The 22,645-nt window shown below is 43.7% G+C and overlaps 1 protein-coding gene across 2 annotated transcripts in view; it reads right to left on the reverse strand.

Moving 5' to 3' along the window:
• Positions 1-7,756: 7,756 nt before the first annotated feature.
• Positions 7,757-22,645, reverse strand: part of LOC141106396 (membrane-spanning 4-domains subfamily A member 6C-like) — a 125,977-nt gene continuing 111,088 nt past the window's right edge. For both annotated transcript variants that reach the window (XM_073597151.1, XM_073597150.1), the window contains one exon: positions 7,757-8,372. In XM_073597151.1, the coding sequence (XP_073453252.1) occupies positions 8,241-8,372 (132 nt within the window). In that variant the 3' untranslated portion in view covers positions 7,757-8,240. The remainder of the gene's footprint in view (positions 8,373-22,645) is intronic.

Below are 22,645 nucleotides of genomic sequence, written 5' to 3' on the forward strand. Positions count from 1 at the left end.
ATCCCCACAACCCTGGCCGGTGGTTGTGGGGGTCTGCGGGCAGGGGGCTTATCGGAATCTAGAAGCCCCCTTTAACAAGGGGACCCCCAGATCCCGGCCCCCCCCTGTGTAAAAATGGTAAGGGGGTACTTACCCCTACCATTTCACTAAAAAACTGTCAAAAATGTTAAAAATGACAAGAGACAGTTTTTGACAATTCCTTTATTTAAATGCTTCTTCTTTCTTCCTTCATCTTCTTCTGGTTCTTCTGGTTCTTCCTCCGGCGTTCTCGTCCAGCATCTCCTCCGCAGCGTCTTCTATCTTCTTCTCCTCGGCCCGCTCCGCACCCATGGCATGAGGGGAGGCTCCCGCTCTTCTCTTCATCTTCTTCTTCATCCTCTTCTCTTCTTTCTTCTTCTCTTCTTCATTTTCTTCTCCGGGCCGCTCCGCATCCATGCTGGCATGGAGGGAGGCTCCCGCTGTGTGACGGCGTCTCCTCATCTGACGGTTCTTAAATAACGGAGAGACGCCGGCACACAGCGGGAGCCTCCCTCCATGCCAGCATGGATGCGGAGCGGTCCGGAGAAGAAAATGAAGAAGAGAAGAAGAGAAGAGGATGAAGAAGAAGATGAAGAGAAGAGCGGGAGCCTCCCTCCATGCCATGGGTGCGGAGCGGCCCGAGGAGAAGAAGATAGAAGATGCCGTGGAGGAGATGCTGGACGAGAACGCTGGAGGAAGAACCAGAAGAGCCAGAAGAAGATGAAGGAAGAAGCATTTAAATAAAGGAATTTAAATTTAAAATAAACTGTCTCTTGTCATTTTTAACATTTTTGACAGTTTTTTAGTGAAATGGTAGGGGTAAGTACCCCCTTACCATTTCACACGGGGGGGGGCCGGGATCTGGGGGTCCCCTTGTTCGAGGGGGCTTCCAGATTCCGATAAGCCCCCTGCCCGCAGACCCCCACAACCACCGGCCAGGGTTGTGGGGATGAGGTCCTTGTCCTCATCAACATGGGGACAGGGTGTTTTGGGGGGCTACCCGAAAGCACCCTCCCAATGTTGAGGGCATGTGGCCTGGTACGGTTCAGGAGGGGGGGCTGCACTCTCATCCCCCTCTTTTCCTGCGGCCTGCCAGGTTGCGTACTCGGATAAGGGTCTGGTATGGATTTTTGGGGGGACCCCACGCCGTTTTTTTTTTTTTTTTTTGGCGCGGGGTTCCCCTTAAAATCCATACCAGACCTGAAGGGCCTGGTATGGAATTTAGGGGGACTCCCACGTCTTTTTTTTTTTTTTTAATTTTGGTTCGGGGTTTCCCTGTGGGGAATTCCCATGCCGTTTTTATTAATGAACTTCTATGTGTATTGTCAGCAATGCAATAGCCGCGGGTAGTTTTAAATGGGTTTTTTTCCTTCGAAATGTCATTTTGCTGTCAGACTGTTCTAAACACAGGAAACATACGCCCCTTTACAGGCATACTATAGACACCCCCCAGGTACGAAATTTAAAGGAATATTACACTTTTATTGTTTGACTTTAAGCATTATTAAAATCACTGCTCCTGAAAAAACGTCCGTTTTTAAAACTTTTTTTTGCAATGATCCATGTCCCCTGGGGCAGGACCCAGGTCCCCAAACACTTTTTATGACAATAACTTGCATATAAGCCTTTAAAATTAGCACTTTTGATTATTCATGTTCGTGTCCCATAGACTTTAACGGTGTTCGCGTGTTCGAGCGAACTTTTTTCCTGTTCGCATGTTCTGGTGCGAACCGAACAGGGGGGTGTTCGGCTCATCCCTACTCAGAATAAATAAAGAGATGAAAGCTATTGGCTACTGCCCTGTTTATAGTCCCGACGTACGTGTTTTACGTCACCGCATTCAGAATGATCGGATTTTCCAACAACTTTGTGTGACCATGTGTATGCAAGACAAGTTTGAGCCAACATCCGTCGGAAAAAATCTATGGATTTTGTTGTCGGAATGTCCGATCATGTGTGCAGGGCATAAGAGTCCACAAAAGACTTGAGACTGTGGCGAAGGTTCACCTTCCAGCAGGACAACGACCTTAAACATACAGCCAGAGCTACAATAGAATGGCTTAGATCAAAGCATATTCATGTGTTAGAATGGCCCAGTCAAGGTCCAGACCTAAATCCAATTAAGAATCTGTGGCAAGACTTGAAAACTGCTGTTGGGACACTTTCCATCCAATCTGACAGAGCTTGAGCTATTTTGCAAACAAGAATTGGCAAAGTTTTCACTCTCTAGATGTGCAAAGCTGGTAGAGACATCCCCAAAAAGACATGCACCTGTAATTGCAGTGAAAGGTGGTTCTACAAAGTATTGACTCAGTGGGGCTGAATACAAATGCACGCCACACTTTTCAGATATTTATTTGTAAAAAGTTTTGAAAACCATTTATCATTTTCCTTCCGCTTCACAATTATGTGCCACTTTGTGGCACATAATTGTGAAGAAATGTTGTAAAGTGTACAGTTAGTGGTAGGATACGATGTTTGTCTGTTTTGCAGGACTCTTCAGGATGTGACGGCTGTCTATCTATCCCTGGCTGGAGCAACGGATCCTGCGGACAGAGGATTTCTCCTGAGGGGGAGATGATATGGTCCTAATATGTGTGTAAATTGTTTGTAGCTATAGGGACTTATGGTTAGGAATACAATGTACATACTGTAAATGCTAAGAGAAGATCTATATTTTTGATATGTAATTTATTTGTATATGTGTATCGATACCCCCGTGGTTCCAGGAACAACTAGCAAATGGTGGTTAGACCCCACGCTGGCTCAGCCAGGCCTAAGTAACTTGCCCTTTGCAGGCAGGGACCGCAGGCCCCTATAGTGTAGCAGAAAATATGGAAAGTCTCTTCAGTGCTAGCTGTCCTAACCAATGGACTACTGCTCCCAGTCAGCCCTCCAGGCTGCAGCTGCCCAACTCCACTGCACGTAACATCACAGTCCTTACTGCTGGCTCTGCACCCATCCCAGACTGCATACTCCCAGTCCTCCCAGGCGTTTCCTCCCCAGTCCTCCTGACTGTGCATGTCACTCACCAGCCTTCCTGGCTGCAACCGGTGGTTTCGTCCTGAAGACTTGCCTGGCAGTACTAGCTCCTGCTGTCCTCTCTGACTCCTCCTGTACCTCCTGTTCAGATCCTTCATGAGTTCTTGAAGGGCTCTATCCTGCACCCAAGTCCCAGGCCCAAGGTCACCCCCCCACCCCCCCCCCCCCAGACTGGGGAGCTCCCTCAAAGGCCCCTGAAAGCCTAGTACTCACACACACACACACATCCCCATTCTATCAGGAGAGGAGAGATAGATCGTGTTCTAAGTTAGAACAGCAACCTGGCTCCTCCTCTAGTAAGTCCCATCCCCATACAGTTAAAAACATCTAACAGGGAACACATTTAACCTCTTGATTGCCCCTAGTGTTAACCCCTTCCCTACCATTGACATTTATACAGCAATCAGTGCTGATTATCATGTAAACGTCAATTGGCCAAAAAGTGTGTCAAAAGTGTCCGATCTGTCCGCCACAATGTCCCAGTCCCGATAAAAATCGCAGATCGCCGCCATTATTAGTAAAAAATAAATAAATAAAAATGCCATAAATCTATTCCCTATTTTTTAGACGCTATAACTTTTGTGCAAACCAATCAATATACGCTTATTGCAATTTTTTTTTTTTACCAAAAATATGTAGAAGAATATATATCGGCCTAAACTGAGGAAGAAATTATTTTTTTTATATTTTTGGGGGGATATTTATTATAGCAAAAAGTAAAAAAATTGCGCTTTTTTTTCAAAATTGTCATTCTTTTTTGTTTATAGCACAAAAAATAAAAACCGCAGAGATGATCAAAGACCACCAAAAGAAAGTTCTACTTGTGGGAAAAAAAGAATGTCAATTTTGTTTGGGTACAGTTTTGCATGACCGCAATTGTCAGTTAAAGCGACGCAGTGCCGTATCGCGAAAAATGGCCTGGTCATTAAGGTGGAAATTCTTCCGATCCTTAAGTTGTTAACCACTTGCCCACTGGGCACTTATACCCCCTTTCTAACCAGGCCAATTTTCAGCTTTCAGTGCTCTCACACTTTCAATGACAATTACTTAGTCATGCAACACTGTACTCACATGAAATGTTTATTTTTGGGAAAAAAGGACAGAGATTTCTTTTGGTGATATTTATTCACCACTGGGTTTTTCACTTTTTGCGCTATAAATAAAAAAAGACATAAAATTTTGCAAAGAAAAATGCATTTTTTTACAAAATTCTCAAACAGAAACAAACTAGTAATTTTTCTTTATACATTTTGGCCAAAATGTATACTGCTACATATCTTTGGTAAAAATAGCCAAAACCAGTGTATATTATTTGGTCTTTGTGAAAGTTATAGAGTCCACAAGCTATGGTGCCAATCATTGAAAATTGATCACACCTGATGTACTGACGGCCTAATTTCTTATCTCATTTCTTGAGACACTAATGGCCCATACACATGATCCGAAAATCGTATGAAAAATACTGCTTTCGAAGCGATCATTCGATAATCGGATCGTTAGTACAGAGCTTTCAAGAGCCGATCGCGACAGTTCATTCGATATTATCCGATCGGACAAGCACGAAAATTATTCTCGTACGATACCAGATCGTACGATTTTCATCTAATCAGTACAGTTAGAATAAGCATTTTTATTATAATTTTTTTTTTTTTTACTAGTAATGGCGGTGATCAGCGATTTTTAGCCGGACAGTTCGGACACTGTTGACACTTTTTTGGGACCAGTGAAATTTATACAGTGGTCAGAGCTAAAGATAGCCACTGATTACTGTATTAATGTCACTGGAAGGAAAGGGATTAACACTAGGGGGCGATCAAAGGGTTAAGTGTTCCCTAGGGAAGTGTTTCTAACTGTGGGGGAGTGGACTGATAGGGATTAAAGAGAGATCGCTGTTCCTAATCACTAGGAACAGCAGATCTCTCTCTACTTCCCTGCCAGAATGGGGATCTGTCTGTTTACATTGACAGATCCCCGTCTGGCTCTCTGAGGAGCGGATGTGGGTCATCGTGGTCTTCACGGCCGCTCGCCACGCGCATTGGCTCCAGGGCTGCCTCGCGGGCGCGCCCCCTATATCTCTTAAAGCATCCGCCGTACAGCTACGGCAATTCACCCAGCAGTGCCGGCTGATTGGCAAGCAGTTAAAAACGCCTGTAAATGAAATGCAGCTAAACGCAAGTTACCGCGTTTACAAGCTGTTACAGGCATTTGACGTTTCAACTGCCTCTGAACATCTGTCGTGTTTTGTTTTTTGCTTTCCAAAAAATGATTCTAACCTCAACTGCCTGGATAAGACTATAAATGACCCTGTGTACATGTGCTGTTAAGATAACATAGAGGAGAGTTCAGGGGCAGCTGAAAAATGGCACTGATGAGCACTTTACTGGTATTGATGAGCACTCACTGATGGCACTGATGAGCACTTACTGATGGCACTGATGAGCACTGGCACTGTATGGCACTGATATAACTGTAGTTGCACTGTAGTGGAACTGATGTGCACTGTGATGGCACCTATGTGGCACTGTGATGGCACTGGTGAGCACTCCAAATCCACTCATGCTGCTGCCCTGATAAGCACTTACTGATGGGCACTGATGAGCACTGTAGTGGCACCGTAAGGCACTGATGTGCACTTTAGGACACTGATGAGCACTGTGGGCACTCCAAATCCAACCCACTCACACTGATGTACCGATGGCACTGATAAGCACTCACTGGGCACTGTAGTGGCACTGATGAGCACTGTAGTAACACTATAGGGCAATGGTTCTCAACTTCAGTCCTCAAGTACCCCCAACGGGTCATGTTTTGGGAGTTTCCCTTGGATAAAATACCTCTTATCAAAACCATATCATTGATATTTATTTAATGCAGCTGTGCAAAGTAAAGGAAAACCTGGACCGTTGGGGGTACTTGAGGACTGAGGTTGAGAACCACTGCTGTAGGGCACTAATGACACTGTAGTGGCACTGATTAGCATAGAGATGGCACTAATGAGCACTCCAAATCCAGCCCACTCACATTGCTGTACTGATGGCACTGATAAGGGAGGTAGGTTGATGCTTAAATCTGCTAAACGTATCTTAGGGATCTGTCTGAAACATATAACAGAGGCCCCCCTCTTATTCCCCAATACTCCATTGTGGTTCAACCCTTGTCTGAAAAATTTTTTCCATCTCGAGGATGGCTATAAATGGTCTAAATTTGGACTCATGTACCTTCACCAATTATATGATGCGGGTGACATCAAAACGTTTGCAACTGAGAGTTTCTGACTCCTGGGCATTCCAATATACCAGACTAAAACATGTGGCACAAACTCAGTTCGGGACTGAATCAATATCCTTAGAAAATACAAACCTGGAAAAACTCCTTGGCACCCCTGACCACACTAAATTAATATCTAGCTATTATAGTCTATTGATAGGCAAAGAAAACCCAAAAGAGAAGAAAATTAGGGAAGGATGGACCACTATTATACCTAAGCTAACGGAGGAACAGTGGGAGACAGTGTTGGCCTCATATACGCCCACAGTTATCTCGGCCAGGGACAAAATGATACAACTCAGGTACTTGTACCAAATGTACTACACACAACTTAGACTGTATAAAATGGGCAGAAGAGACTCTCCCACATGTCATAAATGTTTGGCAGCAGAGGGGTCATTTCTCAATATGGTGTGGGACTGTAACAGGATACGCCTTCTCTGGTCACAGGTGACCCAATTTATTGCCGATAGATTAGACCTCCCAAATATTTGTAGCCCATTATTGGGACGTGTAGGCATTTTTCAGGATGAAGTTATGAGTAACAACATGAGGACTTTGCTGTAATTACTATTCTATGTCCGTAAGCTGATCATCAATTGGATTAAGAGAGACCATCTTACATTAACCTCCTGGAAGGGCCTGGTTAATGCCAGTGTAACATTATATAAAATTAATGTATTTATTGGCATATAACACGGACTTCTTCACCCTGAAAATCGGGTTCAAATATTGTGTGCGTGTTATACGCCGATACTGCAATTTGGGCTGCCTAGGAGGGAACCGGGACGAGCGCCATCAGATTACATACAGCGAGAATCTCCTGTTTACCCAGCGGCCTCTGTAATAGGAAGTCCCATCTCCTGGGCTGGCATTGGACCAGTGTTCTGTCTATCATAGAAGTCAGTCCAGGAGGCGGGACTTTGTATTAAAGAGGCTGCCGATTAAACAGGAGATTCTCGCTGTATGTAATCTGACCGCTCTCGTCCCACCCCCCTCCATGTTCCCTCCGAGGCAGCAGTAATCTGAATTGAGGCTGCAGATGGGCATTGATCAGGCTGCATTCATGGCAATGGTGAGGCTGCAGATGGGCATTGATCAAGTTGCATTGATGGACAATTGTGAGGCTGCAAATGGGCAATGGTGATGCTGCATTGATTTTGCTTCAAAGTTCTTTAAAAAAATTTATTTTAACTTAAATTTTAAATAACGTTTTTTTTCCTGAAACTTCTCTCCTAAAATGAAGGTGCGTGTTATATGCCGATAAATACGGTACTTATGAAGCCAGAGGAGGCTTAAAAAAATTCAATAGAGTTTGGGGTAAATGGCCTAATTCTGGACATACTGTACAAACTGACACTTAAGATGCATTGTAATATGAGAATATGCTTTATAGATAATGGATGAATAACAGCACACATCACGAGAGTTTACTGAGGAATTTACCTCTGGATTAGTTTTATTTCTTCTTTACATGACTATGTTATACGTTATACATAGGATGGTAACAAAAACAAAACAGAAAAAGTGCTATTTGTACTATTGGCTATATTAAGTTTAGAAATATGGATGTCTAGGACTTCATAAAGAAAATGATGTGATATTATGTAGACTTACGATTGTAACCTGCTTTCATTTTTTCCTACTATGTATGTACACTTGGCAAATAAAGACATTAAAAAAAAATAGCAGAAAAATGGTACTGGTGGAAGTGAAAAAGACAATTCCCTTTCTCAGGGTGGGTCCCAGTCCAACCTTTTTTTGGCAATAGTAATCACTTTTAGAAAAACAACCTAAGAATTTACTAATATTGCTAAGTTACTAATTTGTAATAATTAGGAAACAATCCAATAGAAAGCTGATCCATCCCATTAAAATAGGCAAGTGACAGGTGTTCTTTATTAATGGATTTGTCAAGCTTTAAATACATTGAATGGATATGTTGGTGGTGGCACAGGTGGTGGTTGAGTATAGGTGTTAGTTACAGGAACGGGAAAGGCACCAGGATTCACAGCACGGCCGGCATCATTTTGTATCACAAACACCTTCAGAAGTGAAAAGAACAAGAAAATAAAGGATATTATTTTTGGGGAGAAAGACAAAATATTATGACCAAGGTTTAAGGCTAGAGGGTATGAAGACAAATTTCTGATAAATGTGAATCATAGAAGGAAAGCTCTTAGACATGAACATAATCCACAATAAAGAATAACAAACAAGATGAAGCTTCTATTTGTTTTATTCCCAGGTTTTTAAAACAATCCTAAGGTAAAAAAAAAAAGTGGTTCCAGGAAGGTCTGGTTATATCTAAACTTGTTTGAGATAGTGGAATATTTGGTGCTGGAACATTAGGTGGATGCTACTTGGTACATTTGATTGGTTTTATCAAAACTATACTGATACTGTCTTAATGGACCATCTCAGAGATATGTGGGCGGATTTTGTACATCGAAGACCTCCCTGGAAACCTTGGGATGTAAATGTAGTAGTTAGGTTATGGATAAAATCTGGAAAATTGTATATTAAAGAATCTCTGTGCTCTTAAGGAGCTGATACCTGTTGCAGCCCATGATCCAAGTCCTTAACAGCCTCTCTTTTAGGCCCTGATGAAGGGAGCAAAGTGTGGCCCCCAAAATGTGATGGCTATTAAGTTTACTACATGCTTGGAATAAAATCTTTTTTGGAATTCAACATATTGTTGTGGCGCTCCAATCTTCTGATCCAGTTATTACATATCTAAGCTTGTGACACCTTTCCCTTACCATCTATTATATATATACATCTACACTCGACAGGGGATCATAAGTTTGGAGTCACTTTTGTATAAATGACTAATTATGCTAAAATAAGGGCACCTATAAACGTGGGGCCTGTTCAACTTACAAATTTGTATACACTGGCATATGGATTGATTTATTGAATTGAAAAACTTTGACTTCTAGACATTTTGCTAACTGCAACACAGAGTTATTTATCTCCTCCTTCCTGGTTACTGTGGCTTTTTATGGTAGTAAGACAAAATGTCCATTTACAGTGCAAATGTAATCAATTACTCCGAAGATTCTATCTTGGGGTAGGGAATGAGGTATAGTCATGTAAATAAAATGGAAAATTGTATACTCACCCTTCTGTAATTTTCCTTTCCTGGTGCATCTTCATGGCAGCATACACATGGGTTGTGACTCCGCCCCCACAACCTGATAGGACTGGTTAACTATAAATCAAAGACAGACCACAGCATTCTCTGTAACTCTCACCATTTGGGTGGGCATTTGTATGCTGCCATGAAGATGCACCAGGAAAGGAAAATTACGGAAAGGTGTGTATACAATTTTCCGTTTTCCTGGTGCATCATGGCAGCATACACATGGGGACTAACTCGCCTACGGGAGGGTGTAAGAAAAATTTTGTAATCATCAGTAGCGGAAGAATGCACCATGAATTTTCCAAATTTTACTGTCACGAGCCGGGTTCACCTATTAAAGTGTAATGAAGGTGTCCTGGGAGGACCATATTGCTGACTTGCAAATAACCTCAGGAGACACTCAGCACTGAGCTGTCCATAGAATGGCACTGCCCTAGTTAAATGTGCTCTTAGGACCTCCAAAACAGGAAGACCTTGAAGGTGTCAGAGGAATAATCCTTCCAGTCACACCAGCCGTGTCCCTGCGCACATGCACGGCAGAACAGCGCTCCGGCGCATGCGCATTCATGGCCCGACGCTACGGAGCACGCACATGTGCACTGGCACACGCCCAACGTGACCCTTGGGGCTGTCCTATAAAAGTTGCTCTTGTGCTCAGACAAATTGCTGGTTCATCTTCAGCTTCCTGTTAAAACTTGATCCTGTTTCTTGTGCCTGATTACCTGTTGTAACCCGGATTGCTACTGACTCCTCTGCTCTTCTCCTAGACCTGACCCTTGGCTTGTTTAACGGATCTCCGCCTATCTCCTGTGTTTGACCCTCTGCCTGTGACCCGTATTTGCCTCCTGTCTCCTTGCCTTGACCGCCTGCTTGTGACCTGGACTTGCCTGGTGTCTTCCAGACACCATCCCTCAGCCTGCGGTTGGATTTACTGATCTTTGTGTTTGACCCTCAGCCTGGTTCTGGACTTTCTGTTTGTTCTCTTCCAGCAAGTTATCCTGTTTGCCAGTCTCTGCACAGCGGCTCATTCCTACAAGGACCACCAGGCAAGTCTACACCTGTCCACTGGGTAGCCTGTGCCTCTTTGTGCCAATCACTCCCTGTACCACCTCCAGGGGGCGGACTGCTCTTAGTCGCAAGGGTGAACTGCTCTCGGCATCTCGGCCTCAGTAAGTACTTTCCTGACAGTAGGCTCTTTTAATTGTCTTAGTAATCTAGGAGGTGACTGAATGTGTTGATGCTGACTGACCCTGCCTTAAGCCACGCTGGAACCAAGAACATATTTCAGCTTTCCTGAATGAAAAAGGTAGCTGCCAAGCAGGTCACCAGCGTTAGCTCAACATCCAGGGGGATGTGGTTCTCTCACTCAACCAAGGAACAGGGCAAATTGACTTCCTGGTTAATTTGGAAGGAGAAAGACACCCCATGGATAAAAGCAGTCTGGAGTTTTAGGACTATCATGTCCGGGTAGAACGTTAAGTGAGGCTCCTTGAGTACAAAGCCTGCAGTTCTGACATCCCTTTTCACAGAGGCTGTAGCAACCAGAAATACGGTCTTTAGGGTTTGCAGAGTGTAGTCAATTCTGTAGGATAGAAATGAGGCCTTGATAGAAATGAGAACCATAAGCAATTTCCACATAGGGAACAATGGTTTCTTGGGAGGTCTATAACTTCATGCAAGCCTTTTAAGAATTGCATCACTAAAGGGTTAAGGTCTGCTTAAACCCTTGCAAGTGCAGACAAGGCTGAACTTTGAGCTTTAAACATATTTGAACCTAGGCCCCTGTTCAGCCCCAGTTGTAAGAACTGTAGAACCTTGGTTGGTTTAGGTAATAAAGGACTCCAGGCTTTTGCTCTGTGAGATCTGCATCATTTTCCCATATTCTTTGGTAAATCTTATTCATGAAGACCTCTCTGGTTTGACACAAGGTAGGTACTACCTGCACTGAGCATGCTTGACTTGGTAGCCACTGCTTCTCAACTTCCATGCTATCAAAAGTAGTCTCTTGGAGCTGGATGGCAAAACTGTCCATTAGAGAGCGAATCCGTCATCACTGGAAGAGGCAGTGGTGATTCAATGCTTAAGAGTAGGAGAGAGAGCCTCAGAAAAGAGGAGGGGGGATGACGTGAGACGTGCGACGGCATCTGACGGGGAGGGAGGAGCCTGGGTGTGCTGGCAGGCCGGCCGCGAGCGTCGATGGGGAAGCCGCAGAGGGAATGAGAAGGGGGAGAGAGAAGCCGGAGCCAAGATCTAGCCCTGTCGGAAGCACTCTGGCCCTCTGAGGCGCTGGAACACCTATCCACATCGTGGAGCACGAGGCGGGCACTGTGCAGCCTGGGCGGCGAGACATACTGTTCGGGTCCGGCGTCCGTTCCCCTCCACCCCCCCCCCCGGATCCCCGTTCATGGTGGCTCTGTGTTGGAGCAGGGAGGCTGAGCGTGGATGAAAGGACGAATAAGCTAACTGCTTTGCTATGGAAGGAGAAACTCCCTAGCCCCACCGATAGGCTCTCTGTATGTACAGCGCTGACACCTAAAACCCCGGGAGAGAGAGGTAAGAGTGGATTACTCCATACCGTGAAGATCAAGATATGACTGTCTTCCATGGAGTGTAATTGATGTAAGACGTTTTTCCATTCCGGCGGGGTGGTCTCATTGAAAGTACTCAGGAGTATGCTTTGTAACCGAAGGGGGCTGAAAGGAGGAGTGCATAAACAACTACAATTGGTCTTGCCGACTTGCTGAACTTCTGATTTACTTTTGAATGATTTATGAATTATTGAATCACTGAATATTGCTGTTAGTAGCATTATACCTGATTCTCTGCAGGGATAAGTCGGGGGGGTCTGCAACATTTGATCTTTGAATTACTTTTGAATCATATATGAACATTTCAACTATCGAAACCTGCTGTCAGTAGCACCTTACCTGATTTGTCTGCAGGGGATGTCAGAGGGGTTTGCAACATTTGCTGAACTTTGAATTATTTTTAAATCGTATATGAACTTTTGAAATTTTGAAACTCGCTGTCAGTAGCACTATACCTGATTTCTCTGTAGGGTGAAGTCGGAGGGGGCCGCAACACTGGCTGAACTCCTGAACTACTTTTGAATTATTTTTGAATCGCTGAAAACTTGCTGATAACAGTGCAATACCTGACTTCTCTGCAGGGAGAAGCCGGAGGGGTCTGTATAGTAAAGGAGGCAAGGGCAGTCTGTGAATAGGACCCTCGTGTTGAGGATTGCGGGTACAAGTATAAGGGAATAAAAAAGCTCAATAAGCGGGTATACCAATAAGGAAAACCAAGATCGAACACCTAGATTGTAGGGGGGGTCTGCTGACCCACCATGAGTAAATCCTTGTCTAAAGCCGCCGGGGGGGGCACCTAAAACCCCAAGGGATAACACCTCGGGAAGTACAATCAAACAGTACCTGGCCCAGGGGCTTAGCCCAAATAACAGCAATTCAGTACCCCAAAAGCAAGGTAAAGTGGACAAGAAGAAGGGATCTGAGGAGAGGAAAGAAGGTACCCCAAATCAGTCTAAAGAGGACTTAGCAATTGAAAACGAACTAGAATCAACTACACTAGAAGATCAAAGGACGGAGGCCCAACTCCCCACAAAAGGAGATATCCTGGCAATGTTCACGAGATTAGAAAATTCCATAAAAACTGAGATTAACATGCTGAGGTCTGACCTGGGACACCTACTGGCTAGAACTGAGACGGCAGAAGATACATTGGATAAACAAGCCCTGGAGATATGTGCTCTTAAAGATCAAATTAAAAACATTCATCTTAACCAGGCCAAATTCCTTTACAGGTTAGAAGATCAAGAGAACAGAAACAGAAGACAGAATTTGAGACTGCGCTCTGTACCGGAAAGAAGGGGGGGAAGACCTCAGGAAGGTTATAGGAGAGTTATTCTCCCCAGTACTCGGTGTAGGCATGGAGGACTTTCCGAACATCGAACGGGCACACCAGGTGGGGAGATTTGATTCTAACAGGCCCAATAGAATGCGAGATATTATTGTAAGATTCAGATTTTACGAAGATAGAGCTAGGATTTGGGCAAACTTAAGAGGGAAAACTCCACTGCAGTTTGAGGGAGCTGAAATCCAGGTTTTTTTCGAACTTGGCACCTGAGACACTGGCTAGAAGACGTATGCTAAAACCCCTTTTACACCAAATGAGGACACAGAATATAAAGTACAGTTGGGGCTTCCCTGCTTGCCTCCTCGGGTCAAAAGATGGGAAATCAGCTAGGCTAAGATTCCCTGATGAACTTGGGAACTTTTGTAAAAAACTAGACATGCAAGAACCACAGTTGCCAGAATGGTTTAATGTGTGGGGAGAGGAGGGGGTTATGGGATCTGGTTAGAAATTTAGTATGTCAGCAAAATGACGGGTGGGGTTGGGGGAGGGGGGTGTGGAGGGATGGGAGAGCATAACGAGGAAAGGTTAGGTGGATTTGGAAGGGGTGCACGGGGGGTGACCGGCCAACTTCCTCTAAAACCCACTCTGTAACGGACGTGGAGGAAGATGGGGCACACCGAGAGGTCCACCTCTGGATTTGGAGACCTTCTGAGGTACATGAATTATCGTGTTCTTTGAGGGTCTATGGGCCTGATTGGGGCTGGGGGGGGGGGGAGGGAGGATGGGTGGAACAGGGAGGATGGGGAGGAGGGATACCTCTGCTACATTGTCCGTAAACACACTTAAAATTAGCTATAGATCAAAAAGGAATGACAACAATTCATTTTATGACCTACAACGTTAGGGGACTGAACATTCCCAGTAAGAAACACACGATAATGAAAGAGCTCAAACGGTACGGGGCGGAAGTGTTTTTTCTTCAAGAGACACATATCTCCCACGAGTCAAAAGTTAAACATCCAGGGACTTTCCGCTATGGTTTTATGGGGACACAGGTACTAAAAGAGCGAGGGGGGGTTGCAATTGGATTCGCAAATGGAATCCGTTTTGTATTGAAAGATAGGCTAACCGATCCCGAGGGCAGATTCCTGTTTTTAAAAGGGAAATTAGGCGACGAGGAATATACACTGGTAAACATTTACGCCCCCAATAAAAACCCGATGAAATATCCTCAAGGTATCTTGGCAAAGCTGGGGGATTTCAGGCAAGGACATACGATCATGATGGGTGATTTGAACTTCTGTTTGACACCGGGTCTGGATAGTGAGACCCGTGCGCGGGAGACTACTTGCGTTCAACTTAAAGAGGTTAAACAAAAACTGTATGCCAGCCAAATGGTTGACATTTGGAGGATTCAACATCCTAAAACACAAGATTTTACGTTTTACTCCCCCGTGCACGGGTCCTACTCCAGGATAGATTACATTTTTGTAGAACATAGGGATATAGATAGGGTGTTGGAGTCTAAGATTAAAATCTCTACGTTATCGGATCATGCCCCGGTGAGTATGAAAATGTCAGCATCAGGGAAAGTAGGCCAGCGGGCCGGTTGGCATTTGAACAAAGAGCTGATTCGAGATAAGGAAGGCTCCACATTGGTAGCAAGGGAACTTGAAAACAATTTTTCATATAATGACACAGGAGAAGTAACGGGGTCAGCCTTGTGGGAGGCTCATAAGGCCTACATCAGGGGGATCTTGATAGAGCTAGGGTCACGGAAAAAAAAAGGAGAGATCTGAGAAAATATGTATACTTATTAATGAATTAAGAAAAGCTGAACAAGAACATAAAAAACACCCGGCCCGCCATCAAGAGTTATATCAAAAGGTAATAAATAAAAGAACTGAGTTAAAGGAATTATTAGACCATGAAACTAAGATGGTTTTGAATAGGACTGCAAGGGATAGATATAAGTGGGGTAATAAACCTAGTAAACATCTGGCAAAAATTTTACAAAAGAAAAAAAACATCAATTATATAGAGAAAATTCAAACTAAGGATGGCAACATGGTCTACTCGCCTAAAGGAATTGCAGAAATATTTAGAACTTATTACCAAGAACTATACTCAGTACAGCAGCAGGAAGTCAGACCTGGGGATAAGAATAGGAAAATAATTAATTTTCTTAGGAATGCAGGACTCCCGAAAATAGCCAAATAGGCCGGGAAAGCGCTGGAGGCCCCGATCTCCGAGGAAGAAATAGGGAAGGCCCTGTCAGAATCGGCTCCGGGGAAAAGTCCTGGCCCGGATGGATTTACAATATTTTATTATAAAAAATTTAAAACAATCCTGGTCCCAAGGCTTTGCCAATATATGAATGGCCTGGGGGTAGAACATAAAATTAGCAAGGAGGCTTTGACGCGGACATAAAACTTTTCGCCAAAGTTTTGGCTGGGAGGATGAAGGGACTAATGAACACACTAGTAAACCCAGATCAGGTCGGTTTCACCCCTAAAAGGGAGGGGAGAGATAATGGGGTAAAAACTGTACTCCTGCTCCAAATGATAAAAGAAAGGGGACCCCCAGGACTGCTACTGTCGATTGATGCCAAAAAGGCCTTCGACAGGGTAGACTGGGGGTTCATGATCCAGACTCTTGAGACAATGGGCATCGGCCCTAGAATGATCGGTTGGATTAAATCACTGTACCATCACCCAATCGCATCAATAAAAGTAAACGGTCTAATGTCTCTCCCTTTCGAGATGAAAAATGGGATAAGGCAGGGATGTCCCCTGTCCCCAATGCTATTCGTCCTATCCCTGGAACCACTTCTGGCCACGATACGTAACGACTCTAGTATATCTGGATTCAAGCTGGGAAAGGAAGAGCATAAACTCTCCGCTTTTGCAGACGACATACTGTTTTATGTCACAAACCCCCGGAATACAATGCGTAATCTAAAAAATACCCTGAAACAATATGGGGAAATCTCTAACTTTAAAATAAATCTTGCAAAATCTGAGATACTAAATATCAATATAAGCCAGACAGAAGTAAGAGCACTAAAAAACGAGTTTAAATTTACTTGGACAAAAGAATTAAAATATTTGGGAATTAAACTAGCAAACACAAGGGAGCAGATTTATAAAAAAATTATATCCCCCTACTAGACGAAGTTAGGTCTGACTGTAATAAACTCCTCGGAACGTCACTATCTTGGTTGGGACAAATTAACAGCATAAAAATGATGATCCTCCCTAAGGTCATGTACAGATTTCAGATGGTGCCGGTGGCCCTTCCTCAACAGTACCTGAGAAAAATGTTGCTATCGAATTTAATTTGGAAATATAAAAAACCGAGAGTCTCCCTTCAAACGTTGAAACAGGGGAAAAGGAAAGGAGGTCTAGCGGTCCCTGACATCTCAACCTACTACAAAGCTGTTGTGTTGTCCAGAGTGGTAGAATGGGCCAGGGAAAAAAATGAGAAAAAATGGGTTAGTATAGAAAAAACACTAAGTAAAGCACAATTGGGTAGTATTATGTGGAACCCCCCACAATATAGAAGATTATGTGTCAGTGTTTTCATCTAATGTCTTTAAAATTTGGGATGGGATATATAAACGGGTTAATGGTAAATATAATTCACCTTTAATTATACTGATAGACAATGAATATTTTCCACCAGGAATGAATAGCATAGGAGGAGTTTGGTTAAAAAAGGACGTCACACAATTAAGGGACATAGTAAACAAAGGAAAAATGATCCCTTCACAGGATTTGATGCACAATAATCTTGCACGGGGGATGGTAGAATTGCGGTCTCTCCAGTTGAGTCACTTTGTTACAAACTTAACCCAACCTATTAGATCCGGTGACGACCTTTCCATTTTTGAACGTGGAAGAGGATCCGAGAAACACTATATCAAAAATGTACAAAGTATTGTTGAGGGCGGACGAACTGGAGACACCGCCATTCATTAGTAAATGGGAGAGGGAATTGGGCACATTGCATGATAAGAAGCTCATCGGAAAAATCTTTAATCTTGCTCATGCTTCCGCAGTGGACAGCAGAACAGCAGAGATGAATTATAAGTGCCTTTTAAGGTGGTACGCTACCCCAGATAAAATAAGCAAATTCCAGTGCAATACATCAGTAGAGTGTTGGAGAGGATGTAAAGAGGTGGGCACCATGACACGACACATTTGTGGTGGGAATGCCCTAAAATTAGGGAATTCTGGGAAAAAAATTCTGCAACTGACCAAGGAGATTACAAAAAAAGAAGTAGTGGAAGACCCATGGGTGGTGCTGTTCCACGGAGGGGCAGGTGACATAAAGCAGTATAAAAGATCCCTGATCCCTCACCTCTTAAATGCTGCTAAGAGACTCATACCCAAGAATTGGCAAAAAAAGGAAGCACCTTTTATTTGGGAGTGGATAGATATGGTTGAGGAAACATATATCATGGAATGCTGGGGAAGCACTTTGGAGGAGGAGATTGACAGAGCTACGGCAAAATGGGAGGGATGGATAGCTTTTAAAGACATGGAGTTACGCCCAGGAATTGAGATTGTAGATCTTGGGTAAGGAGTCGAATGGTCTAGGCTTTAACCTTGCGACCGGATGGATAGCAGAGGTGGGAAGAGGTTAATGGGGTAGGGGTAAAGGGGGTATATTGAGTATTGTGTCTTATTTGTTATGTTGAAAACTGTAGGTAAATTTTGTTGCTTTTAAAATTGCTACGATGATGTGACAATATTGGGACGGGAAAGATGATCGGCAAGGCTCATTCAAGTCCCTCATTGCTGACTGCTGAAGTGGCAAAAAAAAAAAGAGTAGGAGAGAGAGAGAGAGACTAGAGCCTCCTAAGCCAAAATGGTATATTTGGAATTATTGATACAGAAAGCTCCACTGACAGCCTAAGAATTCTACCATTCCACTGCTGTCTAGGCACAGTACAAATCTTGCTCCTCTTGCTAAAAGGAGTGAATGACAGAAGTGCTTTGAACACTACTTGGTTCAAGAAAATTCAATACTATTCCTCATAAGCTTAACATCCTATGACTTTGAGCAGCCTGCTCTTTGAAATGTGTCCCCCAACCTTTCTAGCTGGGGTCTGATGTGATAATGTTCCATCTGAATACAACTGGTCAGTTACGAAGATCCAAGGATACTCCGCCACTATTCTGCTGGAAGAGACTTCACTCCCAAAGCACCTTTGGCTTTCTCTATCAGAGGACGGAAATTCCCTTGTGGAAGTTCTACTGAATTTTTCCTGTCGCTATTGCAGACAGTAAGACCTTTGTGAATGCCCTGGGGGAGATGTACAGACCGAAGGGGAAAGGAATCAAACCGGTAGAGGAATTGAAGATGAATTGGGACAAGTAGGTGTCTGATAAACCTACAGGAGAATCCAGTCTCCCAGATTTATGAATAATATAATTGATTGGAGGTTTTCCATCTTGCACGACTGTAACTTCCTGTGCTGTTTGTCAATTTTTTTTTTCAAATTTTAGCACTGGGCACAGATTACCTGGTTTTTATTTTTTATTGATTCATTTTTTTTTTTTTTGCTAGGAACAGAGGTGAAGCAAATCCTCATCTCCTCTGGGTAACTAGAACCTTCACGATTGTTCGTTTTTTTTTTTTTTTTTTAATCCAGCTACAAACTGGACCAGAATTATTTTTACTTTTCCAGTCAGCCAGGCTACCAGAGTTCATGGAAGAAATTGAAAGGTGGACTTCCCACCTGTCAATGTTATATGATCGTTATGCTCATTGAATTATGCCCCTGCATTGGGTGAGTCTGTCATGATGTTATACTTTTTCAATAAAAATTATTATTATACCAGAAAGGCGGACCTCCCTTAAACTTCCACCAATGTCACGCCAATATAGCTGATATGGCCCACTGATCCTGAAGGTTTTCCATCCAGGTGTGTACGTAAAGCTTCGCACAGGCACCCCCTGGATTAGTGCGCCCTTAAAATGGACTTCCACTGTTCTCCTAAGACAGGAGCCTTAGATCTTTAAGGCTTCAATAATGAAGATTGGGTACTTCTCCAGTTCGTTTACTAATCTTTTCCCCAGTCCGTAGGATTTTGCCTCCTGGTATCTACTTTGGAGTCGCCACCTGTATGCTGGACCTTCTGGAATTTTCTGTTTTTTTATCAGATGATATTCGCCCTGACCTGCTCATGGTCACCCTTGAGATGGCTGTATCCTGTCTACTCCCAAATAGATTGAATCTGTGTTCTGGTGTCTTGCACCATTTTTTTTTTTTGGCGGGATCCACCAACCATGGCTTCAGCCATAATGCACTCCTTGCCATGACCGCGGGGAACACCGCTCTTCAAAAACATCAATTGACGTCACATCCACCACAGAGTATGCCCCCAATTTCAGCTCTTACAAAGCTGTTACCACCCTGTCTCTTCACTTCTTCCAGACAGGGTTATTTAACCACTTAAGCCCATTTGGCTGGCCAAAGACCAGAGCACTTTTTGCGATTCGGCACTGTATCGCTTTAACTGATAATTGCGCAGTCGTGCTCCCAAACAAAATTGATGTCCTGCTTGTATGACTGGCTCACTGATTTTCCCAGAAGTCTGCACCAAGATAAGCCAGATTTTTTGGCATCCACTGCAATAAAAATGTCATTTTTGATGTGATTCCCTATAGGGAGTATCTTGTTTGAGGAAAATGACAGGGTCTGCATCCCTTTAGATTCCTGCAGGTGCAGCATCTGGTTGATAATTATGCAACCACTCCCATTAGACTCACTCAGCACATGGGCTGGTTATTGCTGGTGTGCCAGCACCTGCAGATGCTACAGTATGTAGGAGCACTTCAGATTTAGATCTAATTTTCGGACTAGAGCCTCCTTGAATGTGACATGTTTTGCCAGCTACATTCATGATGCATCCATCATCAGAGGAGACTGCAGCAGGTTGACCTTTAGCTTTTTCAGGGTATACAGTTTTGACAGCCTGTTTATAAGGGCATTTTTTTCTGACCCCTTCAATTCCTACTGGATTAACTCTTCCAGTTGTTCAGTGAAGGAAATTAGTACTTTCTAACCTTGTGGAGAGTTTCCTCCATTTCAACCCAGGCAATTGCGTCCTTAGCTGCCCTTACAAAAAAGTCTCTATTGGGCAATCTTCAAAGCTTGTGGCCCCTTTAATGCTTTATTCTCATGGCAAGCTTTCCTATTTGGACACCACCTACTGGCTCTGGTTGGAAGTGCTAGGCAATTCACACACTGTAGCTTGTCAAGCAATGGCTTTCCATCACGAATGCAGCAACCATTAGTGCTGGTAATCTGTGGTGTTTGTAAACGGGGAGCAAACAAAATGAGAGGCGAGATGATGACATTTATCAATGTTGCCTGTATGTCTGCGCTTGAGCGTTGACTGTTCTGGCTTTTAGCAGGCTCTCTTCACCTTGAGGTCCTTGCAGGGCTGTATAGTGCTTGTTTCAGGCAGATTTGACATACTAGCTTGGCAGGCAATGACTTTCCACAACAAATTCAGCGACTATTAGGGCTGGTAACTTGTGATGCTTGTAAACGGAGAGCAATGATAATGAGGGGTGAGATGATGAGCTTAATCAACATTGCCTGGATGTCTGTTCTTAGATAGTGACTTGTCTTGACTGTCAGAAAGCTCCCTCCATCTTGTAGTCCTTACAGGACTATAGATATTGGCTCTCTTTTTCTCAATCTTCACTACTTACCTAATCCCTATACCTTAAAGGCAATGAGTGGTCTGACTGGACAGCGTTTCCCATAGAAACAGAGCAAAGCAGCAGACTGAAATGAAAAAACAGCATAATGTTAAGTCTCCACTATTGCGACCTGAAAGTTGTATGATTTTGCCGCAAATTTGATGCGACTTGAAGCAATGCCTGTGTTTTCTTGAGGTCTATGGACGGTACTCATTGGAAATCATGGGGTACGACTTTGCAGTGACAAATTGCACTAGTGGAAACTGAGCCCAACACAGTGATCCCAGAGCAAGCATTGAAAAGGGGATAGGAAGAGCCCAGGTGAATGCCTTAAAGAGCAAAATGATTCTAGAGCAACACTGAGAAGGAGATAGGAAAGTCACAGGTGAATGCCATAAAAAGGAAAACATACCTGCAAACAATGACCACATAAGCATCCAGCATGCATGAGTAGAGAGCTCCACCATTTGTTGCCCAAAAATGCCATAAAACCATTTAGAACTTAAATTTGCCATTAGTGATGATATCAGTGCCTGAGCGTGTTCAGATCACCATCCTGGAAAGCTCTAGCCAGGAAACACAGAGGCCGCATCACTTCCTGCCTCTCATGCTCAGAGTGTACTTGCACTGCTGCAGCCATCTTGGGAGTGGCAAACGCCCATAACACAGAGAAAAGTAGTAAAAAGCATATGGAAAGCAAAAGTAAACGCTGTCACTTACGTCAAAGCTTGTTTAAAGCTTTCTTTGAGAAGCCTGCACCACCAGAATGGGGCTCCAACCATATAGCTCATTTAGAGACTGTAGAGGAAGGACTTCCGTCCAGGAGAGGCTGAAATATGCCCCCCAGACCACCAGAATGGGGTTCCAACCATATAGCTCATTTAGAGACTGTACAGGAAGGACTTCCACCCAGGAGAGGTTGAACCTAGCTTGGTGCGACAACCGGTAAGGGAAACCTCGCGATTTCAGTCCTGATCAGGTGAGGAAAAAAAGGAGAATGCTGTGAGCCAGGTCTGTCTTTGATTCATAGTTAACCGGTCCTATCAGGTTGTGGGGGCAGAGTCACAACCCATGTGTATGCTGCCATGATGCACCAGGAAAGTTCTTTGCTACTTTAGTAAATTTTCTTGATTTTTACATGGACGCATATGTCCTTTCTTTCAAGGAACATCTGAAACGTCACATATTATTAACCCTTTGAATTAAAACAAAATGTGGTCAGTAGGTTTCATAAAGACTTAAAGCCTAACATATAACATTTACTTTGGAGTGGGGCAGAGGTAGGTTCTACCAGGATCTAATTTCCATCTGTGACCACATTGGGGAGTTGTTCCCCTCATTTCCTGTGCCTGTGATACTCATAGAAAGGTAAGGGAGCTGTCATCAGATCAGTAATTCATGGACCTCATTCTGCTAAAAATATGTTTTGAGAACTTCCGGTTCCGGCGCCGCATGGAGTAGCTGCATCTCCTCACAGCTCCCGCTCTGAGGACACTAAATAGGCCTAAAAAATCTGCCCAGAAGCCTAACAACACCCTCGGCCACCTTGGGCACATACACCCGCTTTATGGACCGATT

This window comes from Aquarana catesbeiana, linkage group LG08 (genome assembly GCF_042186555.1).
Source record: "Aquarana catesbeiana isolate 2022-GZ linkage group LG08, ASM4218655v1, whole genome shotgun sequence".
NCBI classification, from domain to species: Eukaryota; Metazoa; Chordata; class Amphibia; order Anura; family Ranidae; genus Aquarana; species Aquarana catesbeiana.